The sequence below is a fragment of the Patella vulgata genome, chromosome 9 (assembly GCF_932274485.2).
Source record: "Patella vulgata chromosome 9, xgPatVulg1.2, whole genome shotgun sequence".
Taxonomy (NCBI): domain Eukaryota; kingdom Metazoa; phylum Mollusca; class Gastropoda; family Patellidae; genus Patella; species Patella vulgata.
The window spans coordinates 18866242-18889631 of NC_065887.2; the positions used below are offsets into that span (position 1 = coordinate 18866242).

Here is a 23390-nt window from a genome sequence, read left to right on the forward strand (position 1 = left end):
TTCACGTGTTGACGATCAAATTAATCAACATTTTTTTCCCTGTATTTCCTTCCTGCTCAAGCAAAAATGTATAGACATTTAATTGCTCCCATATTATTTCCAGACTTATGTACATGTATATAGCGGTTTATTGAAATAAACGTGTCATAAGTACTATTAAAGTAGGCTAGCGAAATTTCTTCTCCCGCGAGCCCGGTAACCTCCACAATTACCAATTCTATTTCATCAAGATCTTCGAATGCGCTTAAATTGCATTGGCTTTAATTATAAGCAAAGGCGCGCCGAAAGTGTCAAAATTTTATTGACCGGGCGCCGATAAGGAAATAAAAAAGGAATTTCAATTTGACGCTTTTGGCGCTCCCGATAGAGTCTTGCTGGGGGGGTGTGTGTGTGTGTGTGGGGGGGGGGGGGGTTGCTTACTGCGTCTTGAGCCGAGTGCATTTTCACAATAAATTGTGGATAAATCGACGGGCCCCGGTCCGTCCTCGTTTCGTTTGAGGCACTCGTCACCGTCAGGGTATCCGGGCGGCCCCGGCAGGTAATCGGTGAGCGTCTAAGTGTGCTCGAAAAGTTCCGTTTGAATCCATTTGTTTGCTTTCTTTATATTTCCTGTCAAAATCGTATACAACTGATGATTATTATTACATCAGTAAAACTAAAACACAGTACATGTATTTAGTACGTAATACATATATTGTTGTGTTATAGCTCAGTTTCTATATAGTTAATTTGTGACCTCCAGTTCCGGGGGGGGGGGGCGAATGGTTAGCACGTGCGCACTGTATCATAAGGTCTGTCATTGAGTCAACTGGTGGGGTTTCCATTCCCCGGTTGTCCGTGACAAGGAGTAGGGTGGCCTGTCCAACCTCGTGGGTTTTCTCCGGGTCCTCAGGTTTCCTCCCACTGATAAAGACCCCTATATAAGCACAAGCGAACTATTGAAATAAAATTGAACCATGTGTTAGTTTGCGTCGAGTGGACGTTAACCTCATTTCTCTCCTCCCCCCTCTCTCTCTCTCTCTCTCTCTCACCTTCAGTTCCCATCCTCGCCGAGTTGCTTGTCCGTTGGGCCTTAATACAAGGTTCATGCTTATCTTAAGTAGAAATTTAACATCACTATATATACGGGCGCAATCACATTGCCCAATTTGTTTACGAAACTTGGGCAAACAGAACAGTTTACTGCAACTTTATACAACATTTTTTTTAAATAAAGGATGTAGGCTACATAAATATGTATTTACTCCATTCTAACTGCGATCGATGTGTTTAGTGGATATATTACGTTATTTTTTTTTCTTTTCAGCTACATATTTTTATAGTGGACATTTTGGATGACCCAGTTTTGTTTTTAGAAAAGGTTTCAATTTTAAAAAATAAAGAAATTTTAGATCTTGATGTTGAAATTTCCCCGTAAAAAGATATTTTTATCCTTTAATGGAAGTTATCGCCAATGTTTATGGGTTTTTTTTACTTATTTAAACACACATTGAGCAAGAGATAAATCTGCCCATTGCAGGTCTTTCTTTAGGTCTGAAATGTTATCTAAGTTAGTAATTAGACATTAATTAACTTATTCAGACCATAATAAACTCTTGATGTCATCGCTGGCCTGCGATATTTACTGGATTAGGATCCGATTTGCTGCTCATCTTCCATTCATAAGTCAATCATGAAGTGGATAATCGAGACTATGTTTTCATCATACCGACTTTAGTAATGATGATCGAGGCTAGGCCGAAAATTCAATCTCTAAATTCTCGGTTCAGAGTGGATCAATTGACTGAAATTTTCAGCAAATTCCCTTTACATTATCTGAAATGAAATGAAATGAAATGAAATGGGGTTTAACGTCCTACTGTTCTGCTCCTAACCTGGGCTAATGAAGACGGGCATACGCCATACAGTGTGCTATGAGGGAAATTTTGCCCGGGCAGCGGCACTATCGCCTACTCTTATATCGAATTCCAACTGCCAACGGATCTTTTACGTGCATTCCAATGTATACACGGGACCTCGGTTTTTCGTCTCATCCGAAGGACTAGACAGCTGTCCTTGTCAGGCCCTCCGTCCTGCATCACTGACAAGGGGGAACCGCGCCGGAAAATCTGGATGAACTTTCTCGGCCAATGCAGGGATCGAACACCCGACCTCCAGGCTAGCGAGCCAGCGCCTTACCCACTTAGCCACTTTACATTATCTAGTTTTTAACTATTATAGTGAGAACTGTCAGCTTTTTTTTTTTATCTAATCTCCCATAATATGTATATTATGTATATTAAAAATTATTTTCATTTATTTTATAGTAATAACTAATTTATAAACTTTTAGTTTTAGTTTTACTGTCGTCTTCATTAGCCCAAGGCGGGGGTGGGGGGTGGGGGTGGGAATGGTGGTTCTGGTGTTGGATGGCTTAACCCCATTTCTCTCCTCCCCTCTCTCTCTCTCTCTCTCTCTCTCTCTCACCTTCAGTTCCCATCCTCGCCGAGTTGCTTGTCCGTTGGGCCTTAATACAAGGTTCATGCTTATCTCAAGTAGAAATTGAACATCACTGTATATACGGGCGCAATCACATTGCCTAATTTGTTTACGAAACTTGGGCAAACAGAACAGTTTACTGCAACTTTATACAACATTTTTTTGAAATAAAGGATGTAGGCTACATAAATATGTATTTACTCCATTCTAACTGCGATGGTGGTTCTGGTGTTGGATGGCTTAATGGTTAGCACGTGCGCGCTGTATCATAAAGTCTGTCATTGAGCCAACTGGCGTGGTTTCGATTCCCCGGTTTTACGTGACAAGGAGTAGGGTCGCCAGTCCAAACTCGTGGCTTTTCTACAGGTCCTATCCGGTTTAACCCCCCACTGCTAAAGACCCCTACGCGCAAGCGAATTATGGAAATAAAATTGAACTATATATGTTAGTCCCGAAATGACATAGTATGTGTCGAGTGGACGTTAAACACCATTATCCCCCTCTCTTCCTTCCCTCATTAGCCCAGTCGGAGCAGAACGCAGTAGGACGCTAAACCCCATTTCCCGAATTGTTAACAAGATCATCTATTCTATCATTGATCCAAGAATCACGTTATGGACTGAGGGCTGTTTTTCCAACACTAAACACTATTATTAAGCAAAAATAAACCACCAACAACATTAATTTAAAAGGATCACAATATCATTTCATATTCCGGAGTTGTAATCGTTTAAGTTCAAGAATAGATCCAGCGCCCGTATTTGGATTAGTTTGTGACATTGACCTTGTTTTACGGGTCATAGGTCACCAAGATGATCATCGCTGTTTGTTTGGCCATCGCGATTCCAATTACAATTTTGATAGCATTAACAACACAACTCTATCACATATGGAACGAAGGTATTGTCACACCCTGAGGTCAAGATAATCCTTTTCAAATTCATTATCTTAAGTAGATTTATATTTGTGTGCTTGCGGATATTTGGCCACCATCCCCAAATGATGCCCAGATTCCCATGTATGGACGGAATATAGAAATGGTTCTACTACAGTAGTGGACGGTTGTAAGGAATTTCTTTGAGCAGGTTTTGTAATCATTTGAATAATTTGATCACAAAAACATTACATGCAGAAGCTTTTTTTAAATTTTAAATTTGACTAAAGTAAAAGTAAAACTGAATAAATTATTAGTCTTGCTCAGATAAACTAAAAAAAAAATAATTTAAAATCGATTAAGAAATAAAAAGTTGCCGAAGTCCATTTCTCAGCAACTATTGAAGATATCTTTATCTTTAATTATTGGCATCAATTTTCAGGAAATATCCTTTCGACAATTCACCATATATTGGAATTTTCAAATTTGGGGTCTGCAACATTAAAAAACTCCCACAAATTTAGTTAATTTGTGTCAAAGACTAGAAGACACCTAAATTCTATGATATAATTTACATATGGACCTCAAATTTTCAGTTTCCTTCATGCTGACGGAATTAATCCTTGAAACATAACTGATCAGATGTTTTATTTTCTACAGTTTTGCACATTTCCATTGCTACAACAGTTAGGCCTGTAAAGCCCTTAATTTCCAATTAATCTAGCTGACCCCAAAATTTTAAGGTAGCCTACTACAAATACCGTAACTTAATAACTTAAATAACTATACTGTAATCTACATCCAAATAAAAGTAAAAGCATACTGCATAATTCTATGATTTTGAAAAATCCAGTGGCTACACGATATTTTACATGGGTAACTTAATTGTGTGCATACAAATTGTCACTTTGAAAATGTAAAATGAATTACCACAAAAAGAGACTGTTCGTAACAATTTTGATTAATTGTACCTCAATGTTTGTGATAACAGTAGTAATTATTTCAATACAAATTATGATGAAGATGATTCATTTGAGGCTATTTTTACCTGCACACAGCATCAATAAAAGTACTGTTTGTATTGACGCTACAATATTGCAGCAGGGACGAAACAGTGCATGTCCACATCTGACAAATGAGTCGCTCATTTAACCCTCCTACCATTTTTCGATGTCTATGTCTATGAACGCAGGAATTTTTCTAGTCTCTCAATCTGAGCCTACAAAGTACCGATATATTGAACTTTGCAGTTCTAAAGAGGAATACAATAGTTTATTGTTAAATCTTGTACCTAGTTCTATTTTATTAATCAATATTAAATTAATACTAATTAATAGTTTATTTAATAATGCATTTATTTTACAGAATTTGAAATACCAGCACCATGGAGATTAATATTTGCAGGACTGTTTCCAGTTATAATGTGTGGATGGGGACTGAAGCGAAAAAGTCTGAACAAATCAGGGGCTCTGGCAGGTATACTACATTTAGTTGACGGTCCTATTTTTACATTATGTTACATGACATCATATAACTATTGAATGATCAGGAGCACAGGTGAGGCCTACATTTTAAGTGACACCCCTCTCCCTTCTCCATGGAGTATAATTTCTGTCTTTTGACTATATGTACCACGGCAAAAGGGAATATCTTTGCAAATTGACAAGCCTGAGTACTACCGGTATAAGGCAGCTGTCTCAGACCTTGTCCAGTACAAATTATCACAAAACGTTCGTATGAAATCAAGGAGACAAATCTATGAAATCCATATCCTGATAATAATGAGTCTATTTACTATTGTCAAGTGACATTTATGATTCTTAATAACATGTATCAGGATTGTGTCTTTGCTAACTGAGCCTACTGACTTTACTGGAAACATGAATGCACCGTAATCAGTGAAGATGTTTTTCTTTTTTGAAAATAAAAAGTGTTCATGTGGTTGTATCTAAGAACCAGAATACTTTTGGAATAGGAACTGGTCTCCAAGCAATAGTCATCTTCTTCTTATCTCCTTGAGAGCGAATCTCTTCAAAAACAGCTTAAAGGAGCTAAATTGCCATTCTGTGGCATCTAGAAATGGACATAAATGGGTTGAAACACATATAGTAATGAATTATGAATGTATATAAACTGTATAAGCGAATCTCTTCAAAAACAGCTTAAAGGAGCTAAATTGCCATACTGTGGCATCTAGAAATGGACATAAATGGGTTGAAACACATATAGTAATGAATTATGAATGTATATAAACTGGTTTGCATTCAATCTTTTCTGTTTTTACTCTAATTTCTAATGACTTGCTTCATTACACGCGATTTGTGTACCAATGGTAAAATGTTCATTTTTTCTTAAATATTGGATATCTTTTCACGGTAAGATAACAACATCAGTGTTAATTTAAATTGACCAATAAGTTGTGTTTGCAATGTCAAAGTCTGTGGATGATATTGAGTTAAAGACTTGCCTTATTTAAGGCTCTGCCAATTCAAGTATGATTGAAATGTTGGCTGGGTTGTTCTATGGATAAAATATGTGCAGTAATTGTCACAATTCCAGGATGACGGGGATGTCGTCATACTCACTTCCTGGTCCATAATGCACTTGTTTTATGCCTTATGTGTATATTATTTCCAAATTATCTATAGACCTAGAATTTGAATCATTACTTGATAAAAACTAGAGAGGCCTAGCAGAAAACATTGTTCAGTAATATATATATATGATAAAAGTTTTGATATACATATATACATGTAGACGTGGGTGGGGTTTCTTCATTTGGAGTGTTCTGGTCATGTATAGGGTTGGCTGTCTGTAGCCATGAATCTAAATAAATTTAGGTCTTAATATGAAAAAAATATATCTCTTCTGTTGGACTTTTACGTTTTTAATGTCTGTATCTTGTTTGACTGTCATATTTGTACCAATTTCGCTGGTTTTGTTTATGGTGCATGGATCTTCTACTGAAGATTGGGATAAAGTGATCAGCTCATTATTTGATTCCAACTTCAGTATTGATTTCATATGAATCGAAAGGGGACTAATTTGTCATTAAATATATTTATATTACAGGTTTTGTGGTAGGCTTCGTCCTGACGTTGGCTAATCTATGTTTCTTTTCATCACTGATAGTCTTCTTTGTTGCCGGATCAAAAGTTACAAGATTCCGATCCAACAAGAAAAGAATCCAGGAGGCAGACTTTAAAGAGGGTGTGTATGTTTATTTTTTGTGCAGGTTAATAGATTGATGGATGATACATCTTTAAAGATGCAGTCCCTATTGAAATACAAAAAAAAATTGAATTGTAAATATCAAAAGGATTTTGTACAGTTATCTTCCCATTCACAATCTGACATTTAAATATAGAACAAAGTTGTAAAACATGGAACAAAGTTGTAAAACATGGTTGAATTGTTCATTCATGAAAATGGGGGGACCATAAGAGTATTTTGATAATTTTTGAGGTTATGTTTCATTTTGTTTCATCTTTAACATAGTGCCATTACTTTAATATGATGTTATGTTTTTGCAACCAGATAAATATTTTTAACTTTTTAAACAGGTGGCCAGAGAAATTGGATTCAAGTAATTTGTAATGGTGGGGTAGCTACACAATTAGCCGTCTTATATATATTAGAAACTGGCTGTAAGGAGATAACTATAAATTTCAGCACAAATTATAGTTCTTCCTGGCTAGCTATAGCAGTGCTTTCCTCCCTTGCTTGTAGTTGTGGTGATACATTTGCTTCAGAGATTGGTTCTGTAATAGGCACTGGTGATCCATGGCTGATAATGTCGTTTAGAAAAGTTCCCAGAGGTAGGTGTAACCCAAAACATGTAGGAAAAGGGTGTTTTCACAAATGCTTTTCTTTTACATGTACCTTAAAGAGGCATACATTTAGGTTATGTAAACTTAAAAACAAACAGTTCTCAAAAAAGATTAAATGTTGTCTTTCAACCTTTTTTTCTTTTTTTGTCCAATTCAAAAGACTGAGTAACTTGATTGGCCAACAATGGGATCGAACCAAGGACCCCCTTTTTCATATATATTTAGCCATGTGTGCCGCTATTTTTTCATGTGTTCCGATGTGTGCCGTTAGCAAAAAAGGGTTGAGAACCACTGGTCTAAACTAATGGGTGATTAAGTCCCTTAGGACTGATAAACTTGTTTGTAAAATGCCTGAATAATTTACAATGACGTGGGCCCTCACTGAAGCGAAGTGCAATTGCTGTATGAAGTAAGATTATCTCCCTTTAATCTTCCAGGCCTATTTTTGTCTCACCATTTCTTCCACTAATCTTTACGTTACAAACTAAAGCAGCATTCTTTTTTATAACCATATTAAAAAGGCTTTTCCATTAGTTAGAGTTGTGACCACAGAATTCTAATCTTTTAGAGTCATTTAGTAGCTGGATAGAACAATAAACTATAACACATACTTATGGAAAACAGCTACATGTACTTATTTATTGGGCGATGTTTCAAAGAGTATTCTCTCAAAGTTATCAATCTAATACAGTAATACAATAATATGGGGCAAATATATACAGAATTCTATTTACAGTATCTTTTTTTCCACTTATTTTTGTATTATAGACTAAAGCATCTTTCTTTTTTATTCGCCCACATTTTTATTATTGACGTCTATTGTCAACGCCCCTCTCCATCCGTCCACAATTGTTTGTGGACACTCTACAGGTCACAATTTTTATCCGATTTCAACTAAACTTGAAATATAGGTTTATCTCCCTACGATTTCAGTTCATGTCGATATTGGCATGTATATAGGAGTGTAACTTCATGGATTATGCCCCCTGATTGTACGAAAAATCACGTTTTTAGCTTGTGGACCCTATAGAGGTCACAATTTTTATCTGATTTTGTTGACATTTGAAATGTACGTTTATAACCCAAAGATCTTGGTTCCTGTCGATATTCGTGCATATCGGACCGTAACTTCCAGAATTTTGGCCCCTGATTTAAGAAAAATCCATTTTTTAGCTTGTTATTACCATATATAAAATTCATTCCTTATTAGTTAGATTAATTTCCAGCAGCAGAATTTTATTTATTGTATCTTTTTTTTCAAAAAAAGGAGCTAAGCCCCTTTTATTTAGATCTAAATAGTATTGAATTGATCCAATGTTATTTTGGTTAGTATTGGGATCAGCTCTATACACACCCGTAAATGAAAATATTTTTTTTTATAATTGTGTTTTCGGTAAATTGAATAAAACAGATTATAGCCAATTAACGTACCAGTATTATTAATTTGTGTCCCTTTCAATCCAGTATTTATATTCCATAAAGTTTGTTTTATTTTCCCCCACCTGTCACATTTTAAGCAGGGGACTGTCTGTCTGCCACACTGTTGGGATTTTGAGACACAATAACTTGGTATAGATTTTGGTTAGATAAATATATGGACTGAGTTTGATGATGAGCATTTTCTGCTTAACTATAAGCAGTTTGTTTTTCGATACTTTGGAACGCAATAACTCTGAATCTAATTGACTTAGAGTGATGATGGGAATCTCATTGTATCAATATACAATATTTTCTGCTTTGGTTAAAATACATTATAAATGCAAGAGCTAAATCTGCCTATTGCAGGTCCTTCTTTAGACCTAAAATTATGTTATCTAAATTATCAATTAGACATTAATTAACTTATCCAGCCATCATTAGCTTGCGATATATAGTGGATTTGAAAACATTTTGTGATGGATAATTTAACTTAAAACTGGATAATTGAGACTTGGTTTATTATCGCACCAAAGTTAGTAATGAGGATCGAGGCTAGCCTAAAATTGAATCGCTAATATCTTGGTTCAGAGTGAAGCAATTTTAATTAAACTTTCAGCATATTTTGTTTTCATTATCTACATTTAAACTACAGTAGAACTTGTATTAAGCAAGCACCCAAGGGAAATTTAAAAATGCTTGCTTAATGGAGGTGCTCTTTGACTAGAGGTATCCAATATTGCCCCTGCCCCTACCACAAAAAATAAAGATAAAGATTGCATATATTTTTTTATTCATGTAGTATAACAATAACAATACATGTACTTTTTATCTAGTTGTGAATTCAAAGTAGTCGTGTATACATTAGTAATACTGGACCTCTGGACCCCCAATATTTCTTTTACTTTCATCATACTGAATCATAGCGTCTAAAAGCGTTTCAAAATGCTGTGAATTTGAGTATTTCCCACCCCAACTATTTTAGCGATTACGCGACCACTTAATAAAATCTCAGTGCTTTTTGTGCTGACATAAATTCATTACGCTTGGGTGCATTAAGAGTGAACATCAATACTTGCATCGATAGATTTGACCGTCGCTGAATTATAGTGAGAACTGTGAGCTTTTTGACTTTATCTAATCTTACATAATGCCCCTTTAACCAGAGTAATCAGCAGTTTCACTGCGCGATTGTTTCTGATAAAGATTGGTGTGCATGTAATTAAATGAGTGTCATCTATTTATCTTGGGATTGAAGAGGAGGACATCAGCCTCACTGTTGGCTTGTTTCATTTAATTATGCTATCTTAAATTTTGATTTCAGGAACTAATGGAGGTGTAAGTATAGTTGGTACAATAAGTAGTCTGATTGGTGGATTACTAGTGGGTGTGGCCTATTATATTATGTTAGTTTTACGCTGCACTGATTTAATGTTATTGGACAGTCCTGCACAATGGCCGATCATTATCATAGGTGTAATAGGTGGAGGATTAGGATCAATCATTGACTCAATTTTAGGATCAACATTTCAATATTCAGGTTAGTATTAATTATTCATTATCTCGGTGGTAGATTGTAGGGTGAGTGTAGCACTTGGGGGCGGGGTGGGGGAGAGGGGTCAGGTTTGTGTGACTAAATTGAATTACTCTTGACAAAAATATTTGATCAAGGATCTTGTGCAACTGAATGACAATGGCGTTACTCTATCTCAATATTAAGAATGTCAGTCAAAAATGACGTGCACAAAAATTAAATCATACAGAACTTGCATCATCATGAAATGGAATATCATATCAAATTAATCCAATTCATTACTTTATTTTTACTTAAATGAAAGAGGGTTAGCTGCTTTAAATGTGAACACCAAAGATCACCAAAATGAAATAGCAAATCAAATTAATCCAATTTATTACTTTATATTTACTTAAATGAAAGAGGGTTAGCTGCTTTAAATTGAAACACAAAAAAGGTTTAATTAGATGTATGGAGTAGCAACAAAAGTAAAAAGTTCTTAAGAGTCCCAAGCGCCTTCTCTCTAATGATAATATAGTCAAGCTTCTATATGATTCAGTCATTGTTGTATTTATATATTTACAGGTTTTAATAAAAATCTAAAGAGAGTAGTAGAGCACCAGGGTAAAGATGTAGAACATATCACTGGTTGGTCATTATTAGATAATCATAGTGTTAATTTAATATCATCTTTATTAACTGGCTTAATATCACCCTATATAGCTTTATATATCTGGCAAAATTATATATCATAGCATAAATAGTTTACACTTAATTTTTATACGCCCACATTGAAATGTGGTCGTATATTGTCGTCGCCCCCGTCCGTCCGTCGGTCCGGCGTCCACTATTGCTTGTGGACGCTCTAGAGGCTAAAGTTAATATCCGATTGACATTAAATTTATACACAGTGTTTAAGGCCATGAAACGAAGAAGCCTATTGATTTTCAGCGATTTCCGATAATTGCTGCCAGAGTTATGGCCCTTGATCACTTCCAAAAATCTTGTGGACGCTCTAGAGGCTAAAGTTAATATCCGATTGACTTTAAATTTATACACAGTGTTTAAGGTCATGAGACGAAGAAGCCTATTGATTTCCAGCGATTTTCCGATAATTACTGCCAGAGTTATGGCCCTTGATCACTTCAAAAAATCTTGTGGACGCTCTAAAGGCCAAAGTTAATATCCGATTGACTTTAAATTTATACACAGTGTTTAAGGTCATGAGACGGAAAAGCCTATTGATTTTCAGCGATTTCCGATAATTACTGCCAGAGTTATGGCCCTTGATCACTTCAAAAAATCTTGTGGATGCTCTATAGGCCAAAGTTAATATCCGATTGATTTGAAATTTATACACAGTGTTTAAGGTCATGAGACGAAGAAGCCTATTGATTTTCAGCCATTTCCGATAATTACTGCCAGAGTTATGGCCCTTGATCACTTTAAAAAATCTTGCGGACGCTCTACAGGTCAAAGTTAATATCCGATTGACCTTAAATTTATACACAGTGTTTAAGGTCATGAGACGATGAAGCCTATTGATTTTCAGTGATTTCAGATAATTACTGCCAGAGTTATGGCCCTTGATCACTTTGAAAATCTTGTGGACGCTCTAGAGGCTAAAGTTAATATCCGATTGACTTTAAATTTATACACAGTGTTTAAGGTCATGAGACAAAGACGTCTATTCATTTTCAGCGATTTTCGATAATTACTGCCAGAGTTATGGCCCTTGATCACTTCAAAAAATCTTGTGGACGCTCTAAAGGCCAAAGTTAATATCCGATTGACTTTAAATTTATACACAGTGTTTAAGGTCATGAGACGAAGAAGCCTATTGGTTTTCAGCGATTTCCGATAATTACTGCCAGAGTTGACTTCAGATCGATAGACAGACTTTAAGAGCTTGAGACGAACAAGTATATTGATTTTCAATGAATTTTTATGACTTGAACAGCTAAATCCATGATATTAAAAGTTTTGTATACTAAACGTTAGCATTGGGCAGAACTTTATAAAAACCAAACAAATTCTAATGGTTTTCTGATAATTACTTCATGAGTTGTTACTCTTAATCAGATTTTAGTGTATTATAAATGTTTCATTACCGAAAGAAGTAAAAATATGCGACAACACTTGTTGACTGCCCGGACGATTTAGCTGCTGTGGGCGTATGTTTCGTTGCCTGGCAACCTATCTTTACTGGGATGCAAACCTTTAGTACTATTAAAAAATTATTTCGTTGTATAGCTACATTATATATCGTAAATAATTATGTATGGCAATCATGTTGTATATTAGATAATTATGTAAATAAAGTGTATTATTTAAAGGGATTATCCCGATTATTACAGAGTCTCAAAAATTAAAGTCCGAGTACGTATGAAATTTACGCACCAAAATATATAGGAATAGTGTATTGACCTTGTCTCAAATTTCAGCTCAAAATATTGAGTCGTTTGGACGTGAACGTCAAAACTGCTTAACCGGGCATGTAACCCTTTTAAAATTTCGGGTCAATTTTTCGTTGGGTGACCTGATAATCGATTCCCGTTTCTTGAGAGGTCTATACAGTTTGAGACACCGGACTCCAGTTCCAGATGAAGACTGACGGATTGAAGTTGTTTGCAAACGTATCACAAATATTGAGTTACTTGCTCGGCCCGTAGGTAGAGGGTTTTAAGGCATTTTAACACAAAATTAAGCAGTTTTATTCTCCAAAAAATTATCGGGATTGGCCCTTTAAAACAAAAAACAAAATGTTTTATCAATCAGTAGAAATGATAACTGCTTAAACATTAATTGACCATGAGTAATTTAACAGACAAAGTTATATTTACTTTAAGCTAGTGGTTACTATAATATGCACTTTACAACAATTCCACACCAAATCTGATTAAAATTATTCTATTTCTGTTTATATGTCAGACGTTCTAAAACACTTTTCGATTTAAATTGATGTACATGTATATGTTAAAGTCAATCTGTCAAATCAGCCATTTGGCCAAACGCAAAACGCCTAGTCATTTGGTCAGATGTCCAATGTGGTCAGGCATTTAGTCAGATGCCCAATGTGGTCAGACATTTAGTCAGATGCCCAATGTGGTCAGGCATTTGGTCAGATGCCCAATGTGGTCAGGCATTTGGTCAGATGCCTGAGTTTTCTAGTTATTTTACCAAAAGACTAAAAATGTTGACCAAGCGTTTGGCCAAATGCCTAAGTATTAAAAAGAACTGACATGAGCCGAATTCATAAGGCAAAACATATGTTTATTCCATATCCAGGTAATGTAAAGGGTACAAAGTTACTTAATGGAGCAGTTTAAGGTGGAATGGCACTGATTGTTGCACTTGCACTTGAGATTGTTCTTGCAACACATGTATTTCTTTGTCTTGCATTTAGAGGTTACTGAAAAGTTAAATTTAACAAATTCCGGGCCGCCACTCTGCGGCACCATGCTAACTGCAGAACTACCGGTTGCGACATGGACACTGTTGATGATGTCATATTATATGTTTTTTCAATGTGAACGTAATTCAGTAGCGAAGTATAGCGAAAGAGCCAGAGGCGGCAACCTGCGAACCGAAATTATTTAGCGATCTTCAAAACTAAAACTGAAAGACAAAGCCGAATCGGGGGAGAAAACATGAGGCAGACACCCCCCCGACGACTGTTGACCAATCGGACGAAAGGGCCTATTTGACTACAGTGTAAGAACCAATCTGGGTCCAGTCGAACAACACACGAATCTTCAAAATAATTTCTCAAATAAATACTTAATTCAGCATTTACAATAGAAATAATCTTTCACTGGATCTCTGAAATCGCCCCCCTCCCCCCCCCCCCCCCCCCAGCTGGTGAAGACCATTTGTCAACTTTGTTAGCAGGCAGTGGGTGGTTAACAATTGCAGAACCTGATAAAAGTATAGCGGAAACAACCAATAAACGATCCAACCCAATTGGAGCTACAGAACTAGCAAAGGAATTAATACTAATAATAGATACAAAGTGTTCCTGCCATCTACAAAACATACACCGATAGGTTACACATTGCACCACCAAACAGCTAAGCAGCGTTACTTGTTTTTATTTCACACACATCGCCCAGTTCAAGCCAATAGGAAATCACAATGAAAATGCAAAAAATAATAGAATCGAATTTACACAGTTGAAGCTTGACGACTAGCCCAACCAGTAGGCCTACTAAATTATAAACCGATTTAAATTGAAGAATAATATCACATTATGCTTAATGAATGATTTTATCATCTCTGAGCATGTTGAATTAAAAGATGGTCCATGATAATATTATTATTTTCCAATAAATTTTGTTTTATAACGGATTACTCAATGAAATGATAAACTTCTGCATTTAGCGACTGCAATTTATCTATTTGTGTATCCATTTTGACATTTGGGGCTATATTCATCAGTGTTGACCTCAATTACAGTTGGGTTATGCTTCCAGCATTTATATTTTAACGAGACGATAACCAAAAATATGACAGCTACCAAAACAGCCGCGCCAATAATACTACCATTAAATACCCAGGTATTTGATTTTGATTCTGGTTCTGGTTCTGAAATAAAAACAAACCAAACAAAGGTTTTGATCAAGGTTAATAAGAGAGAGACAAATGGGGTTTAACGTCCGCTCGACACAAACTAGGTCATTTCGGGACTAACATATGGTTTAATTTTTGTCCCCCGCCTTTCGAAGAAAGCAGGGGACTATTAAAATGGGTTCGTCCGTCTGTCTGTCTGTCCGTCTGTCTGTCCGTCTGTCCGTCCGTCTGTCCGTCTGTCTGTCCGTCACACTTTTTGGGACACAATAACTCTCTTCCTAATTGAGCTAGAATGTTCGAAGATGAGCATTTTCCGCTTAGGGTAAGCAGAGATAAGCAATTTGATTGGTTGATGCTTTGGGACACGATAACTCTCTTCCTAATTGGGCTAGAATGTTCAAACTTGGTGTATGTGTTGATTAGGTCAATGCCTTGATGGAGTTCGAAGATGAGCATTTTCCGCTTAGGGTAAGCAGAGATAAGCAATTTGATTGGTTGATGCTTTGGGACACGATAACTTTTAATTGAGCTAGAATGTTCAAACTTGGTGTATGTGTTTATTAGGTCAATGCCTTGATGGAGTTCGAAGATGAGCATTTTCCGCTTAGGGTAAGCAGAGATAAGCAATTTGATTGGTTGATACTTTGGTGTACGATAACCCTCTTCCTAATTGAGCTAGAATGTTCAAACTTGGTGTATGTGTTGATTAGGTCAATGCCTTGATGGAGTTCGAAGATGAGCATTTTCCGCTTAGGGTAAGCAGAGATAAGCAATTTGATTGGTTGATGCTTTGGGACACGATAACTTTAGTTCTAATTAAGTGAGATTGATGAAACTTGGTGTATAGTTTCATTACAGTAATACCTTGACTAAGTTTGATAATGAGCATTTTCTGCTCAGGGTAAGCAGAGCGATACGCAATTTGATTGGTCGAGACTTTGGAAAACAATAACTCTCCTACTTTGATTGTCCCCCGCCTTTCGAAGAAAGCAGGGAGCTATTAAAATGGGTTCGTCCGTCTGTCTGTTTGTCTGTCTGTCCGTTCCGCTTATGGTAAGCAGAGATAAACAATTTGATTGGTTGATCTTCGAATTGAGTAAATGTTCATGCTTATTGTCCCCCGCCTTTCGAAAAAAGCAGGGAACTATTAAAATGGGTTCGTCCGTCTGTCTGTTTGTCTGTCCGTTCCGCTTAGGGTAAGCAGAGATAAACAATTTGATTGGAAGCTCGTTTATATAGTTTATGCTTTAGTTCTTGAAGAAGCTTTCCAATGTATTACCCCTGTAATTCCTCCTCTTTTATCTGTACAATATTTTCGAAAAAAATGAAACGAAATCCACTTATGTATACATTTAGGTTACATTATAGCCTACATGTCCCGACTCAACTTGCCACATTACATGTCATAATATTATAACCAGGTATTGATAAAAGCATCAATTGAGCAATTCCAATACAAATCAATACAACGAATATAGGCAAGGTAAATAAACAAATAAATGGAAAAAACAAATTGAAAAAGAAACTATTATAAATTAATTAAATATGTAGTATGCAATAATGAATTGACATTTAATGACAGAAAGAAAACAGTGAACTTTGCACAAGTTGCAGCAAGATGGAAAATAGACCCGTTGATACAACCAAACTCTAGATCTGTAGGCATAGAGCATGTTTTCCCCTTAATATGCTATAATTATTCCATCAAAAACATTGTATGCTTAGACTATAAGTAAAGATATACTGTTTGATTGTTCAATACTTTGTAAAAGACAATTTGTGATAAATTTATATGTGTCCTCTAATTATTTTCCTATTTTGGCGGGGGACATCAGCCTCACTGTTGGCTTGTATTTCAATAATTCGCTTGCGCATAGGGGTCTTTAGCAGTGGGAGGAAACCGGAGGACCCGGAGAAAACCCACGAGGTTGGACAGGCGACCCTACTCCTTGTCACGTACAACCGGGGATTCGAAACCACGCCAGTCGACTCAATGACAGACTTTATGATACAGCGCGCGCACGCTAACCATTCAGCCCCCCCCCCCCAAGGTTAATAAATGAAAGGAAATAAAATGGGGTTAAACGTCCTACTGTTCTGCCCCGACTGGGCTAATGAAGACGGGCAGCGGCGCTAAGACCTACTGTTATATTGAATTCCAACTACTAGGGGATCTTTTACGTGTACGCCAATGTTTACACGGGACCAGGGTTTTTCGTCCCATCCGAAAGACTAGACAGCTGTCCCTGTGAGGCCCTTCGTCCTGCGCCACTGACAAGGGAAACCAGGTCAGAAAATCTCGATAAATTTTCTCGGCCACCACCGGGAGCGAACCCTCGTCTTACTCACTTATCCACCGTGGCCCCAAAGGTAAATGAACATAGATGGTGACTGGTCATGCTTCCTATTCAACCACAAAGCACATAAAGTTTAAATAATTGTGCTTTAAAGTTAGGACAACATTGATGTCAGCCATTATCACATATGTGATAGAACTGATTGAACATGTTCCAAATATAATTTTAACACAGAGATCATTGGTACGATAGATGCGTAATAGGGATTTGAAGAACCGGAAGTGCAAAAAGAAAGCATATAATTCACTGAAATAATGAGCGATAACAGATACTAATAATTTCATTTAGATGCGTAATAAGGATTTGAAGAACCGGAAATGCAAAAGAAAAACACGAGTTCTCCTATATATTTCACTGAAGTAACGAGCGATAACAGATACACCGGCGAATTTCTGCTCACTAATAATTCCTTCGAAGATCCAAAGTTGTTATATGAGACTGTGAGAGGATATCTGATAATTCAAAAAAAAAAAAAATCTTCTTTACGCATCTATCTTAGCAATGTCTACGTTAAAATTTTATTTGGAACGCGCTTAACATGTTCTATCACATATGCGATAATGGCTGAGACCAATTCCGTCCTTAAAAATAGAAATGTGAGCTTTTAAAATTCTGAAGGATTCTCACTTATATACACCAATAAACAACGTTAATAAATTCAAAAATGCCATGTCTCACGCTGACAATCCTTCATTAACCTGAAAGTAATTCTGAATAAGTTTTATTCTTTTTTTTATTAATCCACTTCAAACTCTCTATCATGTTCTCAAAAGAAACAAGAAACTGATTTATGTTATAAGTAAACATTTCCACAATTAATGACGAGGACACGTGTCGAGTCAGTTGCTGACAACAATCAGTTAGTATTATAAACCAGAATCAAACATACAACAACTATGTGGGGTTTGGAAAGTACACCATAGATGTGAACTCAAAACAAAACCGACAAGACAAACCGGCGGACAAGACAAACCTGCGGACAAGACAATCTACATACGCATTGTAAGAAAGATGCAACAAATATCAAATCAAGTGAATAGATCCGTGTGCCAGTTATAATTATTGTTTCTGCCAAAACTCTACGTAAACAGCCAGGTAGTATAAAAAAAAACCCCACCAACTTCATAATACCACAAATGGCTAGTTCAGGTTGGGTGTCTTATTATGCTCTATTATTTAAAGACAAACAGGGAGAGAAAATGGTGTTTAAGGTCCACACGGCACCAAACAGATCATTTCAGGACTAACATATGGTTCAATTTTACTTCAATAATTATTTTGCGCGTTTGGGTCTTTAGCAGTGAGGGGAAACTGGGGGACCCGGAGAAAACCAACGAGGTTGGACAGGTGACCCTTCTCCTTGTCACGTACAGGCGGGGAATCGATCCCATGCCACTTGACTTGCATCTTCAATAGAAGTTTTAACTTATAAAGGCCTTCACGTAATACCGTGCATATTTCGGCACTAATTTCGATTGGCTACTGACCCAGCTCGGGAGCCTATCAGACTCCTCGATCATAGCAAACGCCATGTCTTGCGCTTTCCAGCTAAAACGTCTAATCGAGTTTCAAAGTTCAAGGTGCGTTTAATATCAAGGTTTAAGTGGAGGTCGCTATGTTTGATTTAAATGTGTTTGTGTCACAACCTCTGATTGGTCGCTATCGTTCACGTGTCTGCGTTAAAGGGGGATAACGTAGCTATATGTTCGGGAATTGCAGACCAATCTAGCAACGCCTAGATGTTGTAAAACTCGCGGTAGCTGCTTAAGGAAAATGCTTGACCCGATGACAGACGTTATAATGCAAAGCGCATGCGTTAACTATTCACCCGCCCCCACCCTAATTTGAAGACATTAAGGAAATGAAATGAAATGGGGTTTAACGGCCTATTGTATTTTAAAGATATACTATTCAAAAAAAGTAGGGGATATTTGATTTTTAAGTGTTATTAAAGTCACCTAATGAAACTGACGAAGAAACAAATGACAAAATGAAATGAAGTTCACATTCATCGATTTATTCCAAATGATCGTTAGACTAAGTAAGGCACAGACTGACCATTATAAGGGTAAAATGATACCCGGGGTCAAACAGCAAAGTTACCACAGCATCACAACCAAGTCAGTAACGGGTAAATCCTCCTCTGTTTGCCAAACAAGCATTGATCCGACGTGGCATACTCCTAATGAGACGTCTAAGGTCATTTTGGTCCAGATTGTCCCATTCCTGTTGCAACGCAGCAGCAAGTTCTTGGACATTGGCAGGACGTTGTTGACGTTGACGTAACCTCTGTCCAAGCATGTCCCAGACATGCTCGATGGGGGAGAGGTCGGGACTCAGTGCTGGCCAAGGTAATGTGGTGATGTTCTGTTGTTGGAGGTAACCTGTAACGATCCTGGCCCTGTGACATCTTGCGTTGTCAGCCTGGAAGATGAAAGGGCGGCCATGACGTCGTGCGAACGGCACAACATGGACTGCCGAGATGTTGTCCCGGTAGTACTGGCCTGTAACACGCCCTGCAACAACATGTAAAGCCGTTCTTCCAGCAACAGTGATGCCTCCCCACACCATAACAGAACCACCCCCAAATCGATCATGTCTGATGACGTTAACGTCTTGGAAGCGCTCGTTTCGACGACGCCACACCCTCCTACGTCTGTCCAAAAAATCAACAGTGAACCTTGACTCATTTGAAAACATCACATTGCTCCAGCGTCGATTATCCCAGTGTTGACGATCCCTACACCAACGACGTCTTGCCTGAATGTGATGATCTCTCAAACAAGGGATCACGCGAGGACGTCGCGCGCGAAGGTGACCCCTATGCAGTCGATTCCGAATCGTCTGGCCACTCACTCTCACACCAGTGTCTGTTTGAAGACGAGCGCTGATCTGATTTGCTGTGATGACACGATGTCTCAAGGCCAAGGTACGGATAAATCGATCCTGGGCTTGAGTTGTCGCCCTTGGTCGACCTGAGCGTGGTCTGTCCTGTACAGATTGTGTATCACGGTATCTGGACCATAGCCTGCTTATGACAGACGAGAAACATTCATCGTCCGCGCCACAACCGCCTGTGTTGTGCCGATCTGTAGCATGCCAAGGGCACGTAACCTTTCATTTTGGGTAAGCCGACGCATATCAAAATTTGTTTTTTGGTCACTAAAACAATTAAACTGATGTTTCCACCCTGGAATTCAATGCCACAATGACTGTAACATTCAAAGTCAGAGTCGTGCAAATCTTGGGTTGGACCCCCATGATGATCCCAAGCATCACCTGCATTCCATGCGGTAGCTATTGGTGCGTTTGGGCGTCACATGTAACTGGAAATGTTTCTTCTGTTAGGTTCTATAGTGACTTTTTTCGTAGTCATTTGCATATTTTAGTATTATGCCCCCAAAATCAAATATCCCCTACTTTTTTTGAATAGTATATTATGGTGATTTTTCTAAAGAAATATTTTTATAGCAGTATGATATTGAAGTCGCTCGAGTCGTCATTTCAGATATTTTAAATCTTTGCCAACTACATTACTGTGAAAGTTGAATCTCTAAAAGGATTATCAGTACAACAGTGGTTCAATTCCGTTTAGTATTTAGAACTAAGCGCCGATGTCTAGATTTATTAACATGGTCAAAACAAGCCAGCGCCGCATATAATAATAGGATGAATTTTTTGTATCCATCGCTGATATTTTAATTCTGTTTTATTGATTAAGTCTAGATTTATAAACATGGTCAAAACAAGCCATCTAGTCTTCGCTGATTTTATTTCGGCTTGGATTAAACCATAGAAATTTAGATAAAATGTCCGAAAAATGCAGGATTTGCGGGTTAATTGTTTTACTACACTAACCAATCAATCATAGGTGTACGATCCAGTCCCCCCCCCCCCCCCTAACTTTCGGGCAATCTGACTTTTCGGGCAGACGGGTCAAGTGAACAATTTTTTTTTTTTTCATCTACTTGGCAAAATAAAGTGCCCGAAATCGATAAATAAAACACTAATTTTACTTTTCTTTTAATTGAATACCACGAATTTGTACTAAATTGACTATGGATTAAAACATTTTGCATGGGGCCGCTCTACTTTGTGCGACATTTTTCGGGCATCGATTAATATTTGCGAATTGTGCTTGATAACGACAAAAGAATCATTGTTGAAACGTAGCTTAATAGAAATATAGTAATTGTTATCCATAGAACTGTTGTGTTTATTTTAATGTGTTCAATTACTAAATGCCATTCAAACAGTAAACCATCTACTTCTTCTGCCTACCTGACTTAACTTACTAAAGTGAGCGACTTTATTTCAAGTTGAATTACTGGTACTTAATTATAGCGCAATATTAATCCCTTCCAAACTATGAGTCCAAAAATGGTTCAATTTTGTTCAGTGTATACCAAGACATTGAAATTCATCGTTCTATGCTGCTTGCTATGTAATAGCCACACCGTCATTTTGTTTTTCCGAATGGTTAGCACGTGCGTGCTATATCATAAGGCCTGTCATTGAGTCAAATGGCGTGGTTTCGAATCCCCGGTTGTACGTGACAAGGAGTAGGGTCGCCTGTCCAGCCTCGTGGGTTTTCTCCGGGTCCTCCGATTTCCTCCCACTGCTAAAGACCCCTACGCGCAAGCGATTTATTAAAATAAATTTAACCATATAGTCTCGCACTCTCTCTCTCTTTCTCTCTCTCTCTCTCTTTTAAATTTTGAACCATAGCCGGGTGATTATCTAGCGCTGTTATTAAAATTTGTATTATGTTTTTTTAAATTAAATATTCAATAACCAATCTGACTACATTATCGTGTGGATTGAGCTGTGAGAAACCGGACTTTACGGGGCGAATCTGTGCAGTCTTAAAAATATTCCCTTTCATAATGACTTAATAAAATTGGACAGGAATATTTGTCAGATTATAGAGATAAACGTTTGTCGAATGGCGCGGTTATTTATTATTGTGTATAAACTACTAACATTACAGATAGCGCTTAATTAAATATCGCTACATTATCATTCAGGCCCGAATGAAAATAAAATAGAGACATTCCTATACAGTGATCAGACAAAACTCAGTTTACTAAGTTTATGAATACTTTGCTGGCAAAGACCCACCATTTTGTTCTTTCTCTGATGTCGGAACAATGCAGAATCCATCAACAAATCCACCATAACAATTGAAGTTTTTACACGTGTAAATATTCTTCCGGTCATTGGTAATTAAGTCATAGCCATCCATGCTGTTAAAAATGTAATATAACCATTGAAAACACCCAATCGAAAGTGAATAGCAAATTAAATCAAGTTGCTTTTTGTACTGTGAATTTAATGAATGGCTCAGGGTCGTGTATAATATTATTGAAAAGGAAATGTCGAGTTTGTGTATTTAAATACCTGATATCTATGATTGGTATTATTTGCTATTAAAATATCTTGAATAATTGAATTCCAAATTTCGAAATATTTGGGTCCTGAAACCAACACTTTCTGGGTATTTGGGAGTTAAATTGGTGCTGAAAACCAATGCGACTCAAGCTAAGTGCTAAAAATCACGAATTTTGTTACTAAACGACCTTTCCTTTTCGTTGACAGATCATAAGCATAAAGGTAAGAATGGTATGATTTAATTGCAAAACGCTTCAGCTTTACCGGGTTATTGTTTCTAGGACAATGAAGGAACCTTCCAACCCTAGATAATAGGATAATACGGTATTTTCTATGGTGCCACGGTAGTTAGGAGATTAGGTTACTTAACTCAAGTCTTTGAGGGTTGTTTTTAAATCTGATCCTATTAAAGAATCTAATGATGACACTAATGGGTCTGACATGGAAAATCTGTGCTCTGTCTTCTGGAAGGAACGAATAACCACATTCCTGTTGTGTACAAAATAGCGTGCACACAAGATACCTATTGACAGTTATAGCTCTATGAAGGGTGGGCTCTGTCCGGTCAAAAATCTCCACGTTGGCGTTAAACACCTAACTATAAAAAATACCACAATGAGGTAGTCTACAAATGGCATCGACCCATGCTGTAAGATTCACGGAATCATTATTCATGAAATATGGGCGCGTTTAAACAATATACGTTAAAAGGAAAAATATATTGACCGTTCTGCTTTCTCAACATAAAAGTTTGTTTCGTCAAACCATAAATAGTAACTACCACCATCTTTTTGAATGAGTTTGTGCATGTTGTCCCGTACGACAATCTCTTTACTCGAGTTGTACGAATATTTGACAATGCTGATTTCCATCTCGAAATACATCCAATCATCTGCAACAAGAAAAAGAAAAGTGTAAGACATATTATTATAGCGAAATAAGCACCTCGTAAATAAATATAA

The 23390-nt window shown here is 37.1% G+C and overlaps 1 protein-coding gene across 1 annotated transcript; it reads left to right on the top strand.

Annotated features, from left to right (window-relative positions):
• The first annotated feature begins 3265 nt into the window (after positions 1–3265).
• LOC126832197 (transmembrane protein 19) lies at positions 3266–13010 on the top strand. Its single transcript, XM_056103488.1, has 6 exons — positions 3266–3378; positions 4718–4828; positions 6425–6562; positions 6916–7170; positions 9923–10138; positions 10697–13010. The coding sequence occupies exons 1-6, from the start codon at positions 3291–3293 to the stop codon at positions 10864–10866; spliced, it is 978 nt and encodes a 325-aa protein (XP_055959463.1). The 5' UTR covers positions 3266–3290; the 3' UTR covers positions 10867–13010.
• Positions 13011–23390: the final 10380 nt, after the last annotated feature.

Excerpts from the sequence above, each read along its gene's own strand:
- LOC126832197 (XM_056103488.1), top strand. The coding sequence starts at position 3,291 with ATGATCATCGCTGTTTGTTTGGCCATCGCGATTCCAATTACAATTTTG. Across the intron at positions 4,829-6,424 it reads CAAATCAGGGGCTCTGGCAG|GTTTTGTGGTAGGCTTCGTC; the intron begins GTATACTACATT and ends TTTATATTACAG. Across the intron at positions 10,139-10,696 it reads ATCAACATTTCAATATTCAG|GTTTTAATAAAAATCTAAAG; the intron begins GTTAGTATTAAT and ends ATATATTTACAG.